The sequence below is a fragment of the Hypomesus nipponensis genome, chromosome 11 (assembly GCF_054491055.1).
Source record: "Hypomesus nipponensis isolate SF chromosome 11, ASM5449105v1, whole genome shotgun sequence".
Classification (NCBI taxonomy): Eukaryota; Metazoa; Chordata; class Actinopteri; order Osmeriformes; family Osmeridae; genus Hypomesus; species Hypomesus nipponensis.
The window spans coordinates 3,207,501-3,231,221 of NC_140371.1; the positions used below are offsets into that span (position 1 = coordinate 3,207,501).

At 50.2% G+C, this 23,721-nt stretch overlaps 1 protein-coding gene across 14 annotated transcripts in view; it reads left to right on the forward strand.

Moving 5' to 3' along the window:
* The window catches only part of LOC146267706 (uncharacterized), a 132,724-nt gene that overhangs the window by 69,992 nt on the left and 39,011 nt on the right, over positions 1-23,721 (forward strand). For 13 of the 14 annotated variants that reach the window (XM_084709758.1, XM_084709767.1, XM_084709757.1 and 10 more), the window contains 16 exons: positions 870-932; positions 1,296-1,340; positions 2,394-2,426; positions 4,224-4,262; positions 4,443-4,487; positions 5,297-5,332; positions 5,886-5,930; positions 6,937-6,990; positions 7,749-7,802; positions 8,027-8,104; positions 14,384-14,425; positions 15,970-16,047; positions 20,048-20,083; positions 20,577-20,630; positions 22,004-22,057; positions 23,472-23,513. In XM_084709758.1, the coding sequence (XP_084565884.1) occupies positions 870-932; positions 1,296-1,340; positions 2,394-2,426; positions 4,224-4,262; positions 4,443-4,487; positions 5,297-5,332; positions 5,886-5,930; positions 6,937-6,990; positions 7,749-7,802; positions 8,027-8,104; positions 14,384-14,425; positions 15,970-16,047; positions 20,048-20,083; positions 20,577-20,630; positions 22,004-22,057; positions 23,472-23,513 (798 nt within the window). The remainder of the gene's footprint in view (positions 1-869; positions 933-1,295; positions 1,341-2,393; positions 2,427-4,223; positions 4,263-4,442; positions 4,488-5,296; positions 5,333-5,885; positions 5,931-6,936; positions 6,991-7,748; positions 7,803-8,026; positions 8,105-14,383; positions 14,426-15,969; positions 16,048-20,047; positions 20,084-20,576; positions 20,631-22,003; positions 22,058-23,471; positions 23,514-23,721) is intronic. The other variant, XM_084709765.1, reaches the window with a different exon arrangement.

A 23,721-nucleotide genomic window follows, 5' to 3' on the forward strand; every position in this document is an offset into this window, starting at 1 on the left:
AGAGAGAGAGAGAGAGAGAGAGAGAGATAGAGAGAGAGAGAGAGAGAGAGAGAGAGCGAGAGAGAGAGAGAGAGAGAGAGAGAGAGAGAGAGAGAGAGAGAGAGAGAGAGAGAGAGAGAGAGAGAGAGAGAGAGAGAGGGCTTCAGATGCAGTCATCCAGTGCCATCTATTGGCGGTGAAGTGAACAATGACATCACTATCTGTTTGAGATGCTGCAGTAAAACAGTTTTTAAACAGGTTTTAGGCACTGCAAAATCTCCACATAAAACCACTGTCCTCTGCATAGCGCTGTGACTTTATCAGTCATATTACAAAATGTAAGACAGTGTTTCTAATAATCAAAGAATAACAAAGTTCAGTTGTAGAGCCGAGTGAGGCATTTGGCCTTGGGTGGTGTGTATTATGGGATGTTTGGGATGATTCACATGGCTCCGTCTCAGCTCGTGAGATCACAGGATGTGTTGTTTTGACCTGTGGAGGTCCTTCACTGGGCAGTCCAGGGATTTGGACCTGCAACCTGTGAAAAAAGGGCAACAAGTGATCTTCACTCACAACTACTGAGCTATATCCACAAAGGTTACATTTTTACATGTAGGTTTGGAGTTTTTCCTCATCCTCAATGAGGGTTTAGGTTGGTTACCGGTGTTAAATGTGAAGTTCTTTCGGGTGTAGATTGTGAATAGAATCTTATGTGATGGGCATTACCAGGGTGCAGGTGCAAGTAAAACCTCCTGAAGAGGTGTAAATGCGTCATTGTTGTAGATGCTGAGCATGGGACTGGCCCAGTGTTGACACCCCACAGCAGTATACCCCTCCCTCCCTCCCTCCGCTCCCCCTCCTCCTCATCATGGGTGTGTTGTGTCTGACAGGGGGAGAAGGGGGATGCTGGAGTCCCGGGGAAGCCTGGAGACAAAGGGGAGAAAGGCGATCTGGTATGTATTTCCTTCTCTTGTTACTCCTCCCCTCCTCCTCCCCCCCTCCTCCCCCTCCTCCCCCCCTCCTCCCCCTCCTCCTCCCTCCTCCCCCCTTCTCCTCTCATCCCTCCTCCTCCCTCCTCCTCCCCCCCTCCTCCTCCCTCCTCCTCCTCCCCCCCTCCTCCCCCTCCTCCTCCCTCCTCCCCCCTTCTCCTCTCATCCCTCCTCCTCCCCCCTCCTCCTCCCTCCTCCTCCCTCCTCCTCCTCCCTCCTCCCCCCTTCTCCTCTCATCCCTCCTCCTCCCCCCTCCTCCTCCCTCCTCCTCCTCCCTCCTCCCCCTTCCTCTCCTCCTTCCCTTGCTAACAGCAGCTGTTTCCTCAGGGTCATCCTGGACAAGAGGGCAGCCTAGGCCTGAAGGGAGAGAAGGTGAGGCGCCTTCATGTCAGATGTTACACCTACTGCATGTGTGTGTGTGTCTGGTGTGTGTGTGTGTGTGTGTGTGGTTGGGGGTACACAGAGAAGGAGGGAGAGAAAGGAAGATACAGAAACGGAATAAAGAATTAAGAAAGAAACCAAGACAGAGACTGAGAGAGACTAAGAGAGACTGGGAGAGACTGACAGAGACTGGGAGAGACTGAGAGAGACTGGGAGTGGGAGAGACTGACAGAGACTGAGAGAGACCGAGAGAGACTGAGAGAGACTGGGAGAGACTGGGAGAGACTGAGACTGAGAGAGACTGAGAGAGACTGAGAGAGAGAGAGAGAGAGAGAGAGAGAGAGAGAGAGAGAGAGAGAGAGAGAGAGAGAGAGAGAGAGAGAGAGAGAGAGAGAGAGAGAGAGAGAGGGAGAGAGAGAGAGAGAGAGAGAGAGAGAGAGAGAGAGAGGGTAGAGAGAGAGAGAGAGAGAGAGGGTAGAGAGAGAGGGTAGAGAGAGAGAGAGAGAGAGGGTAGAGAGAGAGAGAGAGAGAGAGAGAGAGAGAGAGAGAGAGAGAGAGAGAGAGAGAGGGTAGAGAGAGAGAGAGAGAGAGAGAGAGAGAGAGAGAGAGAGAGAGAGAGAGAGAGAGAGAGAGAGAGAGAGAGAGAGAGAGAGAGAGAGAGAGAGAGAGAGAGAGAGAGAGAGGGTAGAGAGAGAGAGAGAGGGTAGAGAGAGAGAGAGGGTAGAGAGAGAGAGAGAGAGAGAGAGAGAATGAGAGAGAGAGAGAGAGAGAGAGAGAGAGAGAGAGAGAGAGAGAGGGAGATTGTTCTGTCATCCATTTTTGGTCTGGCAGCATAGCAGCGTGGTGAACCTGTCCTCTACCCCAGCTACCCCAGACTCTCTGGCTGAACTCATATCTGGTTTAATTATCTCACTTGAAAAGCCCTTCATCATGTTGTTGAATGTTTAGTTTGAGTCAGTCATCTTAAAATGAAAAATGGATTCTGAATGCTGTTTTTTCACTGTGGTCCTTGATGTGCTTCATGCTTTGTGTGTGTGTTTCCAGGGTGACAGTGGACCACCTGGACCCCCAGGTCCGGTAAGTAGGCTTCCTGTGAAGGGTATGAAAGGTGTGCTTATGACAAGCTGAGCATGTACTCTTACTCTCTGGCACAGTGTGGATGCTAGTTGGAGTCGCCAGACGTGTTTGTGGAACACAGTCATATTGCAACACAGTCATAGAAGACAAGATTGAACAGATTGATCACACAAGTAGTTAATCTGAAAATACTTATCACTGCCCTTTTCAAACCCAGCCCTAATCCCAACCCTAACCCAGCCTTAATTCTAACTCTAACCATAGTTTTGCTGGCGTGTGGGTTTTATGGTCAAACGGGTATAAAACACTGGATAAATAACAACCAAGTAACACTAGGGTAACGACTGACTAACGATAGCCAAACGCGCGCAAAGTTGGTCAAACGTTCCACAAAGGTTCTTCAGCATTATCCAGCGTTTAAAATCAAACGCTGCACAACGCTGGTCTCCGTGAGAACTTTTGTGCATGTTCCAAACTTTTTTCTTTGGCCCGCGTTCTCCGCCGATCACCGCCGATTACCGCCGATTACCGCCGATTACCAGCGTCACCGGCGTCCACACTACGCTCTTCTGGCGCTATACCAGCGACCATGGACGATTGCCAACGTTTCCTCTAACTTCATAGAACGTCGACCAGAACATTCTGGTGTGACGGGGCCTTTAGATTTGTGGTGTTCCACGTAGAACCATGTTGAGATGTACATGGTTTCACTTCAACCTGCATATTTCCACGTCAACATCCTCTCAGGTTCCACATGCGCGAGAATGCAAGTGTGTCATTAGAGTCAAATGTTACCCCAGCCTTTCGTTTTGAGGGTGTCCTTAGAGCCGGCCTCCTCACAGCACAGTGTTCAGAGCACTGTGGGAGTGGGAGGGGCCACTGGGCCTGCCACACCACAGAGCCGGTTTGGAAGCCATGGAGGTGCACTTGATTTGTATCCCAGTTGTTTCCCCGAGGGTCCGCAGCCTGCTGATCCTGATTTCCCGGCCCGGGGCTTGGCTCTGTGGTGGGTGGCAGTAACAAGCACTCACCTTCCATAGCTGTGATTCCCTGTGTCAGTCCCTCACGGGTGGCCCTAAACCCACGCTGGTCCAATCAGAGCTGTCCTTCTCCCACCGTCCTCCCGACATAGGCGCGCCCTGGCGTGTTCACCAGCTCAGCCTGCAGGGACGAGGAGCGCTCCTCTCTTTGGCCTCCCTGCAATCATGTGGCATCGCTTCAAATCAGCTCAGAAAGCTGATTGTTACCTCACATAAGTATACAAATACAGGGCGCTCTGAGCTGTTTCTGCCCCTGGTGACACCCGGCTCCAGTGTCATCCAGGGTGGTTTTGCTTGTGTTCTTGAGAGGAATCTTGTTCCAGAACTATGACAGACTGCTCCTCTACACCCCCCTCTTCTTTTTTTCCTCCCTTCTCTTCTCTCCTTCTCTCCTCTTCTCCTCCTCTCTTCTCCTCTTCTCTCGCTTCCTCTCCTCCTCTCCTCGCCGCTTCTTCTTCCCTCCCCTCTCCTTTCTTCTCCTCTTCTCTCCCCTCCTCCTCGGCTCCCCTCTCCTCCTCTTCTTTCCTCCTCTTCTCTTCCCCCTTCTCCTCCCCTCTGCCATCCTCCTGTCCCCTTCTCTTCTCCTCTCCCCTCTCCTCCCCTTTCCCCCTTTCCTCCTCTCATTTCCTCCTCTTCTCTTCTCCCCCTTCTCCCCCTCTCTTCTCCTCCTCTCCTCCCCTCTCCCCTTCTCCTCTCTTCCTCTCCTCCTCTCTTCCTCTCTTCCTCTCTTCCTCTCCTCTTCCTCTCTTCATCATAGGTAAGGACTGCTCAGGGATTACTCCAGCTCTCTGGTTCTGTAAGCACCAAATATCTCTTTCCACTTTACGATTTCAACACATTTAAAAGTCAACCTGAAGTTTATAAAGCCTTTGAATGTATGTATAGCACTCTGTAAGTCTTTCTGCATGCTCAGCGTTGGGGTGGACGGTCTCTCCATGACAGATTCTGTCTCAACGTTCTACTTGTTTTGTTTGAGGGGGGAGCAGGAGAGAAAGGCCAGAAGGGAGAGAGAGGAGATCTCGTAAGTATCCATCCTAGGACTAAGAAATACACATTGTTGTTCTTTTCTCATACATACTGGACTTAGAAATACACGTGTGGTTTAATGGGTTTGTGGTGTCAAGTTTTAGTGGGTCAATGGTTTAGTGGTTAAATGGGTTTACAATGGTTTACATGTTTAATGGGTTAGTGCAGGGGTGGGGACCTCTGTCCGTGTCCGGACTAAGTGAAGGGTTTATCTGGACCCAGATACATTTCTTATAAATAATTGCTAAATTAAATACTCATGAAGCAACCATTATTTTCAATGGACACATACTGCGCTGACTCAGCCCAGCTGGGAGACACTGCCACGTGTTGTCCAATCACGTGCCTCATTTTAATCACCTCACGAAACTCAGCCAATCAAAGCGAAAGTTCAAAATGCATGTCGGGAGGAGAGAGAGACAGGGAGAGGAGCAAAAGCTGACGCGTGAGAAGGTGTAGAATGGCGTGCGGGAAGGTCGATACAGACCTCACATGCCTCCCCTTGTATTTGTCTGAGAACAAAAGGATAACTTGTCCCGCTGTGTAAAATGAGTGGAGGAGGCCCAGGCATACAGAGGGAGGTTTCCTGCCAAGTTGAGAGCTGTCTCAAGTTATACAGTGAAATTCCCCCTCCCGCCCCCATGTCAGGTCCTTGTCAACGGACGTCTTTGAATTCTAATTGTGCACACCTGGTTGAGAGGTTGGATGGTTCAATGGTTTACAAGTTTGATGGTTTATAGAGGTTTAATGGTTTAATGGTTGACATGTTTAATGGGTGGATGGTTCATGTTTGTTTTTCTTCAGGGGGAGAGAGGAGTCCAGGGTCCTCATGGCTTCAAGGTAAGCACCAGCATCTCACTGCTAGGATGAACATGTTTATGTTAAGATGCTGTTAGACATGTCTCTCTATTGGAAATGGATCTTTGCTGGAACCACAAACATATTTTTACAGGCAAGACTCCAGTCGATTATTAATATTGAGGAATCTCCTTAAAGTGATCTTGATCTCTTGTTTTCGCTCTCTCCATTTTTCTCTATCCCCCTCTCTCCTCTCTGTCTTTCCTCTCCGTCTGTCTACTTCTCCCCCTCTCTCTCTCTCCTCCTCCTCCCCCTCTCTCTCTCTCCTCCTCCCCCTCTCTCTCTCTCCTCCTCCCCCTCTCTTTCTCTCCTCCTCCCCCTCTCTCTCTCTCCTCCTCCCCTCTCTCTCTCTCCTCCTCCCCCTCTCTCTCTCTCCTCCTCCTCCCCCTCTCTTTCTCTCCTCCTCCCCCTCTCTTTCTCTCCTCCTCCCCCTCTCTCTCTCTCCTCCTCCCCCTCTCTCTCTCTCCTCCTCCCCCTCTCTCTCTCTCCTCCTCCCCCTCTCTCTCTCTCCTCCTCCCCCTCTCTCCTCTCCCAGGGCAGCGTAGGGCAACCAGGTCCTAAGGGAGATTCAGGTCCAATGGTAAGAACAATTCTAATTACCTTTCATTACAATGATATCAGAAGCCTGGCAAATGCATAGGCTCCTTTAACAATGGATGCCAGGAATGGTAAATATTGACTACATATGTCTGAGGCTGTGCGTGATTGAAACAGGACAAAAGATCTACCTGTGGAATTAAGAGAAGCACAGGACTTGTTGAAGGGACGATTGTTTCAGTGTAGGAAAGGTCTTCAGGGGATGTTAGTTGAACCAGACCCAGGAGGCCTGTACAAGCCTCAGTGGATGTGGAAGGTGGTCCACATAATCGTCTTCACAGAAGTGTTTCAACAGCCCCCAGATTTCCCCTGTGCTAAAACGCAGGCACACAATAAGCCAGGCTGCTTATGTGCTCAGATTGGAGCTATTTTCACAGTTGTGGCAAATCAACAAGATAACCGCAATCATGACTCCTAAACAGCGCTGACTGCAGGGTTCTGAACCCTCCTGGGAATCACCATCCTGCCCTCAGACCTTGGGATTGCCCCCGCAGACACACACACACACACACGCATACACCCATACACACACGCACACACCCATACACACACGTACACACATACATACACACCAGATATACACACACACACTTACACGTACACACATGTACACACACGTACACATACACACGCAAACACACGCAAACACACACACCACCTCAGCTCCCTCCAAACTGCTCCCAAACCGGATCAAGTTGTTCATCAATCCGTTGCAACTCTCCTGCTGTGCACCTTCTGCTGTTGGATAGTGGATGATTGGTGATCTGTCAATGGTGTTAGGACAGGTAGATAGACACAGAAGATAGACAGTAGATAGAGAAGGTTTTGTAGATAGATAGATAGATAGATAGATAGATAGATAGATAGATAGATAGATAGATAGATAGATAGATAGATAAATAGATAAATAGATAGATAGATAGATAGATAGATAGACAATAGATAGGGGTGTGTCCAGGGTTCAGTCTGGGTCTCTGCTCTGTCCCCAGGGGAGAGAAGGAGTGCCTGGGCCACGTGGACTCCAAGGAACGCCAGGAGAAACCGTAAGTTTGGTTACCCACTGTGCTATAGCATCCACCCTCTCCTCCTCCTTTCCTATCCTCCTCCTCCTCTCCTCCACCACCTCCTCCCTCCTCTTCTCCTCCTCCTCTCTTCTGCACCCCCACCTCCTTTTCTCTTCTCCTCCCCCACTTCCTCCTCCACCTCCTCCTCTCCTCCCCCTCCTCCTCTTCTCTTCCTCCATCTCTTCCCCTCTCCTCCTGTGGTAGTGCCACCCTTCAATGTATGGAGCGACAGTAACAAGCAGATAACTGAGCTGCTACACAGACGATCAGTAATCAAATTTAGGACTTAATGAGTGAATCTAGGCAGATGTGAGAGCTTTATGTGCTGGGGAACGATGCAGAGACACAGTCTGTTTCCAGCACCTGCTTTCTGTAATAAGCAGCTGGCTTTATTCAGTTACTGGTAGTGGGGGAAGGGGGGTGGGGAGCAGTCTAAATCCTGAAGGATGGAAGAAGATAGAACGAGCTCGCTCTCTGTAGATTTGGAACTACGTATGTTCATTTCTGACGTAGTGTCCCCTGCTCCAATGTTCTCTGTCATGTTTTCCTCCTCCTCTCTCTCCTCCTCTCCCTCCTCGCCCTCCTCCTCTCCTCCTCTCGTCCCCTGTTCTCCTCTCGGCTACGTTCTCCTCTCCCTCCTCTTCCCTGCTCCTCTCCTCCCCTGTTCTCCTCTCGGCTACGTTCTCCTCTCCCTCCTCTTCTCTGCTCCTCTCCTCCTCTCCTCTCTCTTCTTCCAGGGCTTGGCTGGTCAGCAGGGACTTCCTGGGACAGACGGGATGAAAGGAGCGAAGGTAGACCACACACGTTACCCTCTTTCACACACACACACACACACACCTCTTGCCTTCTTATGTCACATCACACACATCTCACATACTTTCACCACCTAGCAGATAAACATATGGATATTGCAGCCCCCTGTGGGCTACTGTCCCCTGCCATGTCTCACTGCTCCACATCTCCTGTGCTTCCCGAACCTCTCCTCCCCCCCTGCTCCCCTTCCTGTGTGCTACAGGGGGACTCAGGAGGGCTGATGGGGCCCCAGGGACTTCCTGGACCCAAAGGAGAACCTGGAGAGCCAGCGTCTAGTCTGGTGAGGGGAGGGAGGGAGGGAGGGAGGGAGGGAGGGAGGGAGGGAGGGAGGGAGGGAGGGAGGGAGGGAGGGAGGGAGGGAGGGAGGGAGGGAGGGAGGGAGGGAGGGAGGGAGGGAGGGAGGGAGGGAGGGAGGAGAGAAAGGCAAGATGAGAATCTGAGAGCTGAGAGAGAGAGAGAGAGAGAGAGAGAGAGAGAGAGAGAGAGAGAGAGAGAGAGAGAGAGAGAGAGAGAGAGAGAGAGAGAAACAGAGAGACAGAGAGAGACAGAGAGAGACAGAGAGAGACAGAGAGAGACAGAGAGAGACAGAGACAGAGAGATCATCAAACACCATGCTATATCCATATGGTCATTGTGGGATTTGACTTTACTGCTCATTCATTATTGATTAGCTGGAATTTGGCCAATCATGGTTTGTAAACATGCTGGGTGGAAAATACCAGCATGTGGGAAGTCAGTAGGTAATAGAAACACACACACATGAACTCAGTCAGACATAAAGTCAGATGAATAGACACACACAGTCACACACGCATACTCTCAGTCTACAAATGCCCATTGTTTTGTAGGAAGTTGGCCAAAATATCCAATATTCCATATGTTTGAAGGAAAATGGGTAAACTTAAAAGTGTATTAACATTTACCAAATTATGCCAAAACCAATGGAGTGGTAGGTATTCGACACTATGGGTTAAATCAGAGTGAGAATGGTTACTCGAATGGTTTATGTAAGGTTAAATTAAAGAGATATTTCAATTACAAGACAAACATGTTACAAATTGAAGGTTTAACATTTTACCTACTTTACCATGATTATTGTAAACCAGAGATAGAAAGCAAAAGGTGAGGAAGAAGGAGTAGGACAAGCCAGAGCTGAGGAGAAGGTCTCAGGAGATCAAGAATCCACAGAACAATGCTTCACAATTCCCTTTATGCCCAAGAACAACCAATCAGACCACTTATTGACCCTTTCTTAGCAACATATGACTAGCAGTGCGACAGTAAGTTACATTTTGTCATGTCATGAGGTGTGAAAGCCATCACGTAGAGACCCTGTCCAGCAACTCCAGATGTTAGCATGAGAGGAGGGGGCAGGGTGACACCCAGCCTTACAGTTTAACACACATATCAGTCACACACACATCAGTCACACACACACACACATCACAGTCACACAGACAAACACTCTCTCTCTCTAGGGGGGAGAGCAGGGGGGAGAGCAGAGGAGAGAGAAGGGGGGAGAGTAGGGGGGAGAGTAGGGGGGGAGAGCAGGGGGGAGAGCAGAAGGGAGAGAGGGGGGAGAGCAGGGGGGAGAGTAGGGGGGAGAGCAGGGGGGAGAGCAGGGGGGAGAGTAGGGGGGAGAGCAGGGGGGGAGAGCAGGGGGGAGAGTAGGGGGGAGAGCAGGGGGGAGAGTAGGGGGGGAGAGCAGAAGGGAGAGAGGGGGGAGAGCAGAGGGGAGAGTAGGGGGAGAGCAGGGGGAGAGCAGGGGGAGAGCAGAGGGGAGAGTAGAGGGGAGAGTAGGGGGGAGAGCAGGGGGGAGAGCAGAGGGGAGAGTAGAGGGGAGAGTAGAGGGGGAGAGCAGGGGGGAGAGTAGGGGGGAGAGCAGAGGGGAGAGCAGGGGGGAGAGTAGGGGGGGAGAGCAGGGGGAGAGCAGAAGGGAGAGTAGGGGGGAGAGCAGGGGGGAGAGTAGGGGGGAGAGCAGGGGGGAGAGCAGGGGCTAGAGAGCAGGGGGGAGAGTACCTGGGGGAGAGCAGGGGGGAGAGTAGGGGGGGGAGAGCAGGGGGGGAGAGCAGAAGGGAGAGTAGGGGGGAGAGTAGAGGGGGAGAGCAGGGGAGAGAGCAGAAGGGAGAGCAGGGGGGAGAGCAGAAGGGAGAGTAGGCCCTAGAGCAGGATGGAGAGAGGGACCTGAGGCCACCGGGAGAGAAGGGAGGGGAGGAGGACCTGGAGAGCTAGGGGAGGAGGTAGAGGGGGAGAGCAGGCACCTGGAGAGCAGGGGGGGAGAGCGAGGGGAGAGGGGAGGGAGAGCAGAGGGGAGAGCATGGGGGGAGAGGAGATGCCAGAGAGTGGGGGAGAGCAGGGGGGAGAGCATGGGGGAGAGCATAAGGGAGAGTAGGGGGAGAGTAGATGGGGAGAGCAGGGGGGAGAGTGGGGGGATAGGATAATGGGAGAGTAGGCTGGAGAGCATGGGGGTAGAGTAGGCAGGGGAGAGTACCTGGAGGAGAGCATCTGAGAGAGGACCTGGAGGCATGGGAGAGGACCTGGGAGAGAATAGGATGGGAGAGGATGGGAGAGGACCGGAGAGGACAGAATGAGGAGAGTAAGGACTGAATAGCATGGAGAGGGCATAAGGAATAGACATGGAAGTAGGGGGGGAGAGCAGAATGGAGAGGCATGGGGGGAGAGCATAATCTGGAGAGGACCCTGGGAGTAGGATGGAGAGGCATAACCTAGAGGACCTGAGCAGAGGATGGGAGAGTAGGCCACCTGGAGAGGAGGGATAGGCATGGGGAGAGGAGGATGGAGAGCAGGGTTAGGAGTAGGACCTAGAGGCAGAAGGAGAGAGGTGACCTAGAGGCATGGAGAGGACGGGGGGAGGGAGTAGGGAGAGGACCTGTAGAGGGATGGGGGAGAGGAAGGAGACCTAGAAGGGAGAGATAGGAGAGGACCAGTAGGGACTGAGAAGGGCAGAGCTGGGAGAGCATGGAGAGGATGGGGGAGAGAGCAGGGGACAGGCCAGGCTGAACAGCAGAAGGGAGAAGCTAGGGGGGAGAGCAGGGGAGAGCATGAGGAGAGGGGAGAGTAGGGGGAGAGCAGAAGGGGAGAGCAGAAGGGAGAGTAGAGGGGGAGAGCAGGGGGGAGAGTAGAGGGGGAGAGCAGGGGGGAGAGCAGGGGGGAGAGTAGGGGGGAGAGCAGAAGGGAGAGTAGGGGGGAGAGCAGGGGGGGAGAGTAGGGGAGAGAGGAGGGGGGAGAGAGGGGGAGGGCAGGGGGGAGAGCAGAAGGGAGAGTAGGGGGGAGAGCAGGGGGGAGAGTAGGGGGGAGAGCAGGGGGGAGAGCAGGGGGGAGAGCAGGGGGGAGAGCAGGGGGGAGAGCAGGGGGGAGAGCAGAAGGGAGAGTAGGGGGGAGAGCAGGGGGAGAGTAGGGGGGGAGAGTAGGGGGGAGAGCAGGGGGGAGAGCAGAAGGGAGAGTAGGGGGAGAGCAGGGGGGAGAGTAGGGGGAGAGCAGGGGGGAGAGCAGGGGGGAGAGTAGGGGGGAGAGCAGGGGGGAGAGCAGGGGGGAGAGCAGAAGGGAGAGTAGGGGGAGAGCAGGGGGAAGAGCAGGGGGAGAGCAGAGGGGAGAGTAGGGGGAGAGGGAGGGCCAGTCACCGGTGGCCAGTTAGCAGTTGTAGGCTGGCAGGCTGGCAGCCTTGAGGCCAAAAGATGCCAGCTGGTGTTTGACGATTGGCACAGCTAGAGAGGGAAGGCCTTCTGACTCTGTTTTGTGTGTGAGGGGGGAGGAGAAAGAGAGAAGTGTGTGAGGGGGGAGGAGAGATAGAGAAGTGTGTGAAGGAGGAGGAGAGAGAGAGAGAAGTGTGTGAGGGGGGAGGAGAGAGAGAGAGAAGTGTGTGAGGGGGGAGGAGAGAGAGGGAAGTGTGTGAAGGAGGAGGAGAGAGAGAGAAGTGTGTGAGGGGGGAGGAGAGAGAGGGAAGTGAGTGAAGGAGGAGGAGAGAGAGAAGTGTGTGAAGGAGGAGGAGAGATAGAGAAGTGAGTGAAGGAGGAGGAGAGAGAGAAGTGTGTGAGGGGGGAGGAGAGAGAGAGAGAAGTGTGTGAGGGGGGAGGAGAGATAGAGAAGTGTGTGAGGGGGGAGGAGAGAGAGAAGTGTGTGAGGGGGGAGGAGAGAGAGAAGTGTGTGAGGGGGGAGGAGAGAGAGAGAGAAGTGTGTGAGGGGGGAGGAGAGAGAGAGAGAAGTGTGTGAGGGGGGAGGAGAGATAGAGAAGTGTGTGAGGGGGGAGGAGAGAGAGAAGTGTGTGAGGGGGGAGGAGAGAGAGAAGTGTGTGAGGGGGGAGGAGAGAGAGAGAGAAGTGTGTGAGGGGGGAGGAGAGAGAGAGAGAAGTGTGTGAGGGGGGAGGAGAGAGAGAGAAGTGTGTGAAGGAGGAGGAGAGAGAGAAGTGTGTGAGGGGGGAGGAGAGAGAGAGAGAAGTGTGTGAGGGGGGAGGAGAGAGAGAGAGAAGTGTGTGAGGGGGGAGGAGAGAGAGAGAGAAGTGTGTGAGGGGGGAGGAGAGATAGAGAAGTGTGTGAGGGGGGAGGAGAGAGAGAAGTGTGTGAGGGGGGAGGAGAGAGAGAGAGAAGTGTGTGAGGGGGGAGGAGAGATAGAGAAGTGAGTGAAGGAGGAGGAGAGAGAGAAGTGTGTGAGGGGGGAGGAGAGAGAGAAGTGTGTGAGGGGGGAGGAGAGAGAGAGAAGTGTGTGAGGGGGGAGGAGAGAGAGAGAAGTGTGTGAAGGAGGAGGAGAGAGAGAAGTGTGTGAGGGGGGAGGAGAGAGAGAAGTGTGTGAGTTGTTCTGAGTACAGGTGTTAGTGGAGGTGTTCTTACAACAGTCATTCAGAGTACAGGTGTTAGTACAGGTGTTAGTACAGTCATTCAGAGTACAGGTGTTAGTACAGGTGTTAGTACAGTCATTCAGACTACAGGTGTTAGTACAGGTGTCAGTACAGTCATTCAGAGTACAGGTGTTAGTACAGGTGTTAGTACAGTCATTCAGAGTACAGGTGTTAGTACAGGTGTTAGTACAGGTGTTAGTACAGGTGTTAGTACAGTCATTCAGACTACAGGTGTCAGTACAGGTGTTAATACAGTCATTCAGAGTACAGGTGTTAGTACAGTCATTCAGAGTACAGGTGTTAGTACAGGTGTTAGTACAGGTGTTAGTACAGGTGTCAGTACAGTCATTCAGAGTACAGGTGTTAGTACAGGTGTTGGTACAGTCATTCAGAGTACAGGTGTTAGTACAGGTGTTAGTACAGGTGTTAGTACAGGTGTTGGTACAGTCATTCAGAGTACAGGTGTTAGTACAGTCATTCAGAGTACAGGTGTTAGTACAGTCATTCAGAGTACAGGTGTTAGTACAGGTGTTTGTACAGTCATTCAGAGTACAGGTGTTAGTACAGGTGTTAGTACAGGTGTCAGTACAGTCATTCAGAGTACAGGTGTTAGTACAGGTGTTAATACAGTCATTCAGAGTACAGGTGTTAGTACAGGTGTTAGTACAGTCATTCAGAGTACAGGTGTTAGTACAGGTGTTAGTACAGGTGTTAGTACAGGTGTTAGTACAGTCATTCAGAGTATAGGTGTTAGTACAGGTGTTAATACAGTCATTCAGAGTACAGGTGTTAGTACAGTCATTCAGAGTACAGGTGTTAGTACAGTCATTCAGAGTACCGGTGTTAGTACAGGTGTTAGTACAGGTGTTAGTACAGGTGTTAGTACAGGTGTCAGTACAGTCATTCAGAGTACAGGTGTTAGTACAGGTGTTAGTACAGGTGTTAGTACAGGTGTTAGTACAGGTGTCAGTACAGTCATTCAGAGTACAGGTGTCAGTACAGGTGTTAGTACAGTCATTCAGAGTACAGGTGTTAGTACAGGTGTTCTGAGTTCAGGTGTTCCTGTTCCTATGGAACAAACTTGAGATGGTTGTTGTCCCGGATCCCCCAGAGCAGAAACACGAGGCCGACGTCCCCCCAAACGTCCTGAATACTGCCCTCCATGTGCAGGGACGAGGAGCTAACTCTGTCCTCAGAAGTGCTGCGTGGGCGGGAAGCCAACTTTGGGGCGGCCTCATTAGCATAAGGAAGAGCTGGACTGGTAGCAGGGAGCCGTGCTGACTGCACAGATCAATCCCCCTTCTCAGGGCCACAGGAAATACAGCTCCCAGCGGCCTTCATCCCCAACACCAGCGCACTGCACCCAGTCAGCCCCTCTCTCACTCCCTGCCTTCAGACTGAGGCTGTTAGAAGACCGTGGCGTAGTGTGGGACAAGGTGAAGCCTCCATCCCAGTGAGATGCTGGTGCTTCAGCCAGCTAGGGTCGGGGTCCGCCTGGGACCGACAGTGGATGGATAGTGTGTGTGTGTGCGCGTGTGTGTGTGTGGGGGGGGGGGGGGGGGGTGAACCTTGTACTGATGGATGAGGGGGGGGGGATGTTTATAATAATATATGTGTGTGTGTGCGTGTGTGGGGGGATGTGCGTGTGCGTGAACCTTGTACTGATGGAGGTGTCTGTCTCCTGACTGCTGCTTCCATGCTTCACAGGGCGAAGGGGCACTAGGACCCAGGGCATCTCGAGGGCCAAAGGTAGGTTCCCTCTACAGAGGAACTACGTAAACCATAGACTGTATGTAAAGATGGAGTTTTTCCCAAAGATGTTTATTTTTACGATCAGTTTGTATTTATTTAGTTATAGTTTGCTGATATAAAGATAGGGTGAAATGTCATGATTGACAGCTGTGATTGACAGCTGCTCTGAGTGAATGTGTGCTGCATTGCTAACTACCAGTTGCCAACATTCAATGCATGTGCTAACCACAGACTGTGGGGTTAACCTAGCTAAAGCATAGTCAATGAGCTAAAGATAAATTATTTAGCAGATCCATCAAGTTGAGATTTATGTTTGATTTAAATGATGATGAAAATGACGTTACTTATATCTTTTGTATACAGTGTTTTCTTATAATGACTGTGTGGTTAGTTGTATTGACGTTATTTTGACAAGCCTTCAGTCCTAGTACAACCAGCGGGAAAGCCCGTGAACTCTAACCAGGGCCGGCCGAAGTGGGGCTACTCTTCAGCCCGGGAGTGTCAAGGCCAAGACCGGCCCACTTAGTTTGTACACCAAACAGGGCCGGACGCAGCCTGCTTTGACTGGGGGTGCAGTGAACCTTTCTGGGGGGTATCGTGATTACAGAAAGGGATCATATTATGTTTTATATGGATACCACCAGACTGCTTAACTATCCGAGTGTTAATCAGCCACAGAGCCAGACGTTGTAAACATTCGGATCTTAGCCCCAACATAGGACGTAAGGGTTTGATGCGAGCGCAGAGCGCGCAAGCAAATTTTCTTTGCCATTATTTGAGCGCAAAATAGTTTTTGAGCTTTATGTAAAATAAACAGACGTTTTTCAATTGGTAAAACCTTGTCTAGTGATGCCATCATTCCAGCTCTGCTCCCATCCATCCTCCCTGACCCGTATCGTTACGGTAGGGCCGCCCCGCCCTGCTATCGGTAGGCTATCTGAGAAAACTTTTTTGAAAAGATGCAACCCAGCCCAACTCTATTTGGGAGGGGAGAACTCCCTCACATGGTACAACCCATGCAGAGGCTGAGGTGTCAGAATGCGGAACGTGTGTAGCCTACTTTAAGAGAAGATAATACTAACGTGACAAACGTAAAAAAATAAAAATAAATCCAGACCGACCCAAACGTGAAGCGGCCCATCGGGAAGTCTCCCGATTCCCCACCCCGGCTCTAACATCTGAGCAGCCAGGCTTTGTAAAGAGTTCAGGGGGAGGGTGCTTGTGATTGGATCGGGCGAGTGCATGGGTGGGACCTCAACACCACGGCTCCACCACCCAATCACTACTGTGCAGACTCTGGCTCCATATGACGTCGCCAGCGCAAGAGGCAGCATCCGTATCCGGGATATTTTGGCTTCATTTGTGTGCAGTGGGAGACGTGACGTCCATCTTTATATACAGTCTGAACCCACACCTGGAGTCACCGTCATCTGTCGTATTCTGCTGCATGTCGCCTCTACGTCTGACACGACTGTCCTCTCCTCTCCCCCCTCACCTCACCCCACATCCCCTCCCCGTCCCCTCTCCCCTCCCACCTCCAGGGGGAGCGGGGTGTCCCTGGGGTCCCCGGGGACCCAGGGGAGAAAGGGGAGCCTGGCGCTGGCCTTCCTGGATCATCGGTGAGTAGAGACGACAACACTTCAGGCGACACTTCACAGTAAGGTTACTAGGCAACACTTTACAGTAAGGTTACTAGGCAACACTTCACAGTAAGGTTACTAGGCAACACTTCACAGTAAAGTTACCAGGCAACACTTCACGGTAAGGTTACTAGGCAACACTTTACAGTAAAGTTACCAGGCAACACTTTACAATAAGGTTATCAGGCCCAGGGGTGCTTTTAGGCACGGGTAGACCGGGCAGCCGCCCGGAGCGGCATTTTTTCATGTCACATGGGGAGGCACACGAGAAGTGAGAAGCTCGACCGGGGCGCAAAATGTGCTAGGACTGCCACTGATCAGGCCACACTTTACAGTAAGGTTATAAGGCAGCACTTTACAGTAAGGTTATCAGGCAGCACTTTACAGTAAGGTTATCAGGCAGCACTTTACAGTAAGGTTATCAGGCAGCACTTTACAGTAAGCTTATCAGGCAGCACTTTACAGTAAGGTTATCAGGCAGCACTTTACAGTAAGGTTGCCAGGCAATACTTTACAATTAGGTTACCATTCAATACTTTACAGCAAGGTTACAGTTAGAGAGGCTAACAGGCAACACTTTACTGTCCATTTCCCAGGCAACAATTTACAGTATGGTTGAGAATTCATCTGATCGTCTTCCTCTCATTAGCGTATGGATGAAACCAGGGAAAACATTGGGCCAGTCAGTGAGTTACTGCATCATTTATCCCTAGAGTTACAGTACATCCACCACCATGTAACAATTCAGACATTAGGTGCAGTGTAGGAATTGTTATGGTAAATGGCAATTCAATGGTGTTAAAGGCAGGAAAGGAAAGTTTTTACAAATCTACCAATTTTAGCCAGAGTTTGAAAGGATTCAAACAAATATATCCCACCCCACCTTCGAAGTCACTCCTCTAAAACACATGAATGCTCTGCCTGACTACTGCCGGGAGGTAGGTAGACAGACAAACAAGTGGCCCGTCCAATCATAGCATTTGGCCCGAAAGCCATCCAATCATTAGTGCCGGTCTGACTGATGATTAGTCCTGTTTTTTACAGGCCTGCGACGCCCACAGATATTGGATTAATTAAATGTCACAGTCAAACCTTTAAATTAATTGTTCTCTAGTTTTATTTCAGGAAATATGACAAAACGTGCTTCTCAACAACATGACCTACCCTGCCTTTAAGTAATAGTACAAGTCTTTTATTTATCAGGTACACATAACAACACAAGGTCAGACTGGGCATTGAAATTCTTAAGACAAGACAACGCAAGCACCTGGCATAACATAACATATGAGTACACAGAACATAATTTACATATATGCTGAGCTTAAATAAGTGAAACTTCCTAAATATACAAACCCTAACCCTAACCCTAAATTACAGATAACAATAAAAATATACACTATACTAACCCTAAATGCACATAAAACTTATTTCAACCCTATAACCTATTCTAACCTAAGTGGAGTACAGTGCAATAGTGCAAAATTGCATATCAGTGACTATGTCAATGACCAGACAGAAGCCTGATGGCCCTTGGGTAGAAACTGTTGTCCAGTCTGCGTGTGTGCGACCGGATGCTGCGGATGATAGCGGTATAGGTTATCATGAAAGTGTAAAAAGGCCCAGTATGGGGGAGGGGTGGAAGCGGTAGTGGATGTAGTGCCACTGGAAAACCTAAGATCTGTCGTACCAAGTCTTTGATTTTTGTACTGTAACGTGTACTGTTCATTACTGGACTGTAATGAAATGATGTGTGTACCTACAGTGTTGTTGCTATGGGCGTTGCTGGTGGTTACACGGTGGTTCACGTAACAAAAACATAAAATGTTGGTGATTTCCATCCATCCTAAATGTGGTGAAAAATAGGTATTTTGAAGGTTGGCAGTTCCAACAGATTTTCCTCAGCTCACGGAAAGAGAGCTTGTGGTTTTCAGCTGTCAGGTCAGGAGGTCTGGGGCAGGAGGTGGACCATCAGAAAGAGTTCAAACTTCATTTGTCGTCTAGCTGCAAATAATGGTGGGGCGGAACTCTGGCAGAACAGAGAGAGACAGAGAGAGAGAGAGGGAGAGGGAGAGAGAGAGAGAGAGAGAGAGAGAGAGAGAGGGAGGGAGAGAGAGAGGGAGAGGGAGAGGGAGAGGGAGAGGGAGAGGGAGAGGGAGAGGGAGAGGGAGAGGGAGAGGGAGAGGGAGAGGGAGAGGGAGAGGGAGAGGGAGAGGGAGAGGGAGAGAGAGAGAGAGGGAGAGAGGGAGAGAGAGGGAGAGAGAGAGAGAGAGAGAGAGAGAGAGAGAGAGAGAGAGAGAGAGAGAGAGAGAGAGAGAGAGAGAGAGAGAGAGAGAGAGAGAGAGAGAGAGAGAGAGAGAGGCAGAGGGATTTGGACAGTCAGCAGGAGGAGCAGCTGGCAGGGAGATGGATGGTTTGGAGAGGGTTCAGTGAAGAGCACGTTGGCTTTACGCTTGTGTGTTAATTCTCACAAAGCCCCATGCTGGTGCTGGTCTGGTCGGTGTGAACTGCGAAGGGGCGAAAAACATCGTCATCAGACTTCACCGAGTCATTGGCGAGTGGAACCACATTAAAGGATGGAAACTCACAAAGGACGTTTTGGCAGGGGGCACGGCAGAGATTAGGGTGACCAGACGTCCGGATTTTGTACGGACAGTCCGGTTTTCCAGCCCTTTGTCCGGACCGCTGTTGCGTACCCTCATTTTCGCCCTTTTGTCCTCCTTTTTGATCCTTCCTGCTTCGCAATTTACCACTCGCATGGGCTTCAGTGCCAAAAAGAAAGACCTCCTTCAAACCTGCGTGGAGTTTAGAACTCCACTCTGTAAGCTCTGTGGCAGTGATATAGACGTGAGCAGTAGGGGGAAAGGGGCTTTAGAGCGGCATGCCGCTACAGAACAGCACAAGGATAATGCTGGTTCTGACGGGCACTCTTCCTTAACATCATTTTTTGCTCCAAACACAACAGAGGAAGATGAAACAACCGCTGCTGAGCTGACCAAACCATTTCATGCTGTGAAACATCAACCGAAAATCAGTGCACTTGTATTGAAGAATTGAATTTGTATTCAAATGACAAATGTTTACTTACTAAAATGACTAATGTTATTGTCTTACAGTAATTTCATACTAATGCCCGCCCCCCATCCCCCCCCCCCCCCCATCCCCCCGGTCAACAACTTTTTGGATCGTCCTCCTTTTTGGACCCAAGTGTCCTGCTGTTCAGGGTCATGCTTCTGGTCACCCTAACTGAGATACATTCTAACAATGCTCTGTAAAAACTCTTGTCAAGCTACTTAACTCATGAAGCTGCTGCAATGCTTGAAAACCAGGTGGTCAGGCCAGGTCCTGAAATACAGATGCGCAAACACAGACATCGATACTGCCTGCATTCACAATCATCAGTACTGGGGGGGGGGGGGGCAACTTGGCCGTCTATGAACATTGAGGGGTGTGTGTTCCTCTGTTCTGGCCGTGGGCCAGCCTCAGACGCTGAGTGGGTAGGAGGGCTATCTGCCTCCAGGGAAGAGGCCTCTGGGCTAGAGAACACAGGTTCATAGAGCAGGTGAAAGATCACATTCTGTGTAGAGCCCAACTACAACACTATCTGATGCCCTCGTCACCAGAGACCGTTTGCTCTTTGTACAATAGGCCTGGCTGGAAGCACTGGATTGATGGACTGAAGGATGTGAAAAACGAAGAGCAGATTTCACCGTGTGTGTGCGTGTCTGTTTTTCTACCGGGTGTGCGTGTGTGTGTGTGTGTTCTGCAGGGTGTGTGTTCTGCAGGGTGTGTGTGTGATCTGCAAGGTGTGTGTGTGTTCTGCAAGGTGTGTATGTTCTGCAGGGTGTGTGTATGTTCTGCAGGGTGTGTGTGTGTTCTGCAGGGTGTGTGTGTGTTCTGCAGGTGTGTGTGTGTGTTCTGCAGGTGTGTGTGTGTGTTCAGCATGGTGTATGTTTTAACAAGATGTGTTATGTGTTCACAGGGGCCCATGGGACCACAGGGAAAGCCAGGGGTACAGGTAAAGACACACACTAACACACACACACCTATACACACACCTGCTCACACACACACCTATACACACCGGCTCACACACACACCTATACACACCGGCTCACACACACACCTATACACACCGGCTCACACACACACCCATACACCGGCTCACACACACACCTATGCACACACCTTTTTCACAAACACACACATACACACATGCTCGCATGTTCTCTCTCTCTCACACACACACATACACACATAGATACTTACACATTCTCGTACAGAAATGTTTAAGAAACCCAAGAAGAGAGCTTTGGACTCAGTTGATAAAGACGGAATGTTCAGAGACGGCTTCTTCATGTGTTTCAACAAGACACTTACAGTCTGGGTCCTGCAATGACATCATTATTGTTGTGGAACTGGATGGAATTTGTTTGTTCATGTGTTCATGTTTGTGTGTAACACACATACATGTGTGTACGTGCGTGTGTGTGTGTGTGTGTGTGTTCCAGGGGCCTGTAGGGACCCCCGGGCTACCTGGCCCTGCAGGAGTGCCTGGAAGAGAGGTGAGTGAGATCCCTCCCTTCCTTCCCTCTTTCATTGCTCTTTTCTTCATTCCTTTCATCCTTCCATCGACCGATCCCACCATGCAGTGACGGCTGGTGGTGATATTGGGTGGGTGGACTAAAGAAGTGTAGGCTAGTATACATTTATCAATAGTTCACGCTGCAGCAAATGCAGAATTGCATCCGAGATGCCAACAACAACAGAAAAGCTCATTCTTAGCTAGCTACACTTGCCATTACCAGTCCTGTCTTTCAAACCAACTTACACAAATTGTATGATTTAGTCGTTTGTAGTTTTGTGTAATTTCAACATTTGGACGGAGTATCCCAAGTTGCTTTACTTGACATTTTTCTTCCAAAAAAAACGAAGAAAACAGATAAAGAATTAAATAATCCACATAATTCAAAATGTTGCTAATGCCAGCCATGTCATCGATCACATTCTCTACTGACTATCACACACACGAACCACTAGCACCTGACTGTACTGTCTATACGTCTGCTGTCATCAGTCAAAAAGTCAACGGCCTGTTTGGGCTGAATGAATTTAGCCCACATGAGCGACAAATCAAGAAGGCGTGCCAGACACCTGTCACTCACTCTTGTACAGCAGCACCCCTGGCCGTCATTGGTCAAATGTCAGTGTGGCCTGTAGCACAAACGAGCAGCCAATCAAGGGGGCGTGCCTCAGAGCCTGTCACACACACTATGAAGATGAATGGGAGCTGATGCGTTGGGGCTGGAAACAATAAGCCCATTTAGATTTGTTTTTCTTTTTTCGTGTGACTATTTGGTGTTGCTGCCCTCGGTGCCACCAACATTTTAAACAATCTGTCGTAAGTTTTTTGAACAATAATTTTCTCAACTTTTTTAAAAGGGCTCATCCCTGTGAGCCCATTCATACCAGCCACCTAGGCCTCTATGCTTCATTAATTCCTTCCACCCCTCCACCCCTCCATCACTCAATCCCTCTATCCCTCCCTCCCTCCCTCCCTCCCTCCTGCTCTCCTCCTCCTGTATGGCTCCCTGTCACCCACGCACACAGCATGGGAAGACGAACACAGAATCATCTGCAGATAAAAGAACAAGCTTTTCTCTTTGGGATTCTCTCCTCAGTATACTCAGCATGGTGCAGCAGCACAGTCACACTGGCTGAACATGACCCTCTTTAAGAGGCGAGTGGCAGGGCTGCTCTGCTCTTCTCTACATTATTCTTCTCTGCTTTACTCTTCTTTGCTTTGCTCGAATCTACTCTATTCTGTTATATTCTATTCTGCTCTACACTACTCTTCTCTGCTCTGCTGTATTCTATTCTGCTCTACTCTGCTCAGTGTATCCATCATGGTCTCTCTCTCTCTCCCTCTCTCTGTCAGGGTTCCCCTGGCCGTGCTGGCCTCCCAGGACTTCCAGGCCCCCCTGGGGAACGGGTGAGGAACCAAATACACCTTCTCTTACGATACTGTCCCACACTGCACCCAAATACACCTTGTGGCAAAGAGAAGAGGTTGGGCGGAGAGTAAGTGGTAGCTTCTATATTCCAGCCAAAATCAACTTAGAACACCCGGCAGACAAGGTCCGGTGGCCCGTTAAAGTGGTAAAACAAAGAAAGTCGGCAAAAAAGAGACAAAACACAAACAAAAAGAAGGGTCGGACCCCGGGGTCCGTCCTGTGCTGTCTCCGTGGTATTTTAGCGAGGGAGGGGGCCGTGCCCGCTTTCATCGGCCGAGTCTGGGGAAAGAAGGAGAGAGATTAGTCTCTGGTAGCTGTAGCTGTGATTCCCCCGCAAACTGGACTGGTCTCGCTTCTATATGGCACGGCTGACGAGGTCTAATTCGGCGCAGGTGTGTCTTATTATCCCTCGCCAGCCGTGCGCAATGAGAGGTGTCCACTCGGGAGCTGTCCTTGGTGCCAGTGGTCCTTTGAGGGCGGCGGCTGGACCCACGCTGATACCAGCCTTTACGTGGCTGCGACATCACAACCTTCTCTTATGATACTGTCCCACACTGCACCCAAATACACTATGAATGAATATGCTGCACTACACTACACCCAAACACAGTATACATGATTATTATGTCCTACACTGTACCTAGATGCAGTATACAGTTGTATACTGTTCTACACTACACCCAAACACAATGTACATTATTGTACTCTAATACGCTATACCCAAACATAATATACTATGTTTTTACTGTACTACACTATACCCAAACATATTATATATTAGTCTTCAGCACTATATTACACCCATACAAGGTATTGTATACATTATAATACAATACTAATGCACACCCACACATACTGTAGTATAGAAAACATTACTGTACTGTACTACACTCTACCCCAATTGTACCAACAAGCAAATGAAAGCCTTTATGGGTTCAATCCCAAATGTTTTGGAGTCTCTCTGGAATGACTTTGGGTCATGGCTGGAACCTTCTCAGCAGGTTGTTCTATCACTGTACATAGTTGTATTCAGTCCCAAGTATGGCTTGTAAGAGTTCAGTATTGCCATGTACTGTGATCAGGGACTGAAATACTGGGACAGGCAGTCCAGTGGCGAGCAGATGACTCACAAAGGTTCTTTGTCAAAGAAACCACAGAACTAAATAGACTAATGGCTTAAGAGGGGTCATAAGGATCAGTGGCACTGTTACATGTTTCTGAAAAGGTTTACTGGCATTTTAATGTTTTTTTCTCTCTCATTTTCTCTCTCATTTTCTCTCTCATTTTCTCTCTCATTTTCTCTCTCTCTCTCTCTCTATCTCTCTCTCTCTCTCTCTCTCTCTCTCTCTCTCTCTCTCTCTCTCTCTCTCTCTCTCTCTTTTTCTTCTTCAGACTGCCTTGCCGATCGTTGGAGATCTGAGTGTTTTGCTCAAGGTACTGCTCTGCCGTCCATCTCCCAGTCTAAATATTCAAGATGTTACAGTGTTAAAGCAGACATTCTGGAGGCAGTTTTTGTCCCACATTTCAAACACCCACTCTCAAACTGCAAATCCTCCTAATGGACAGATGGAGTTTTAGCTTTTAGCTTACTCCATGCCTGTATTCAATCTTTATGTATGTCTGTGTGTATGTGTGTGTGTGT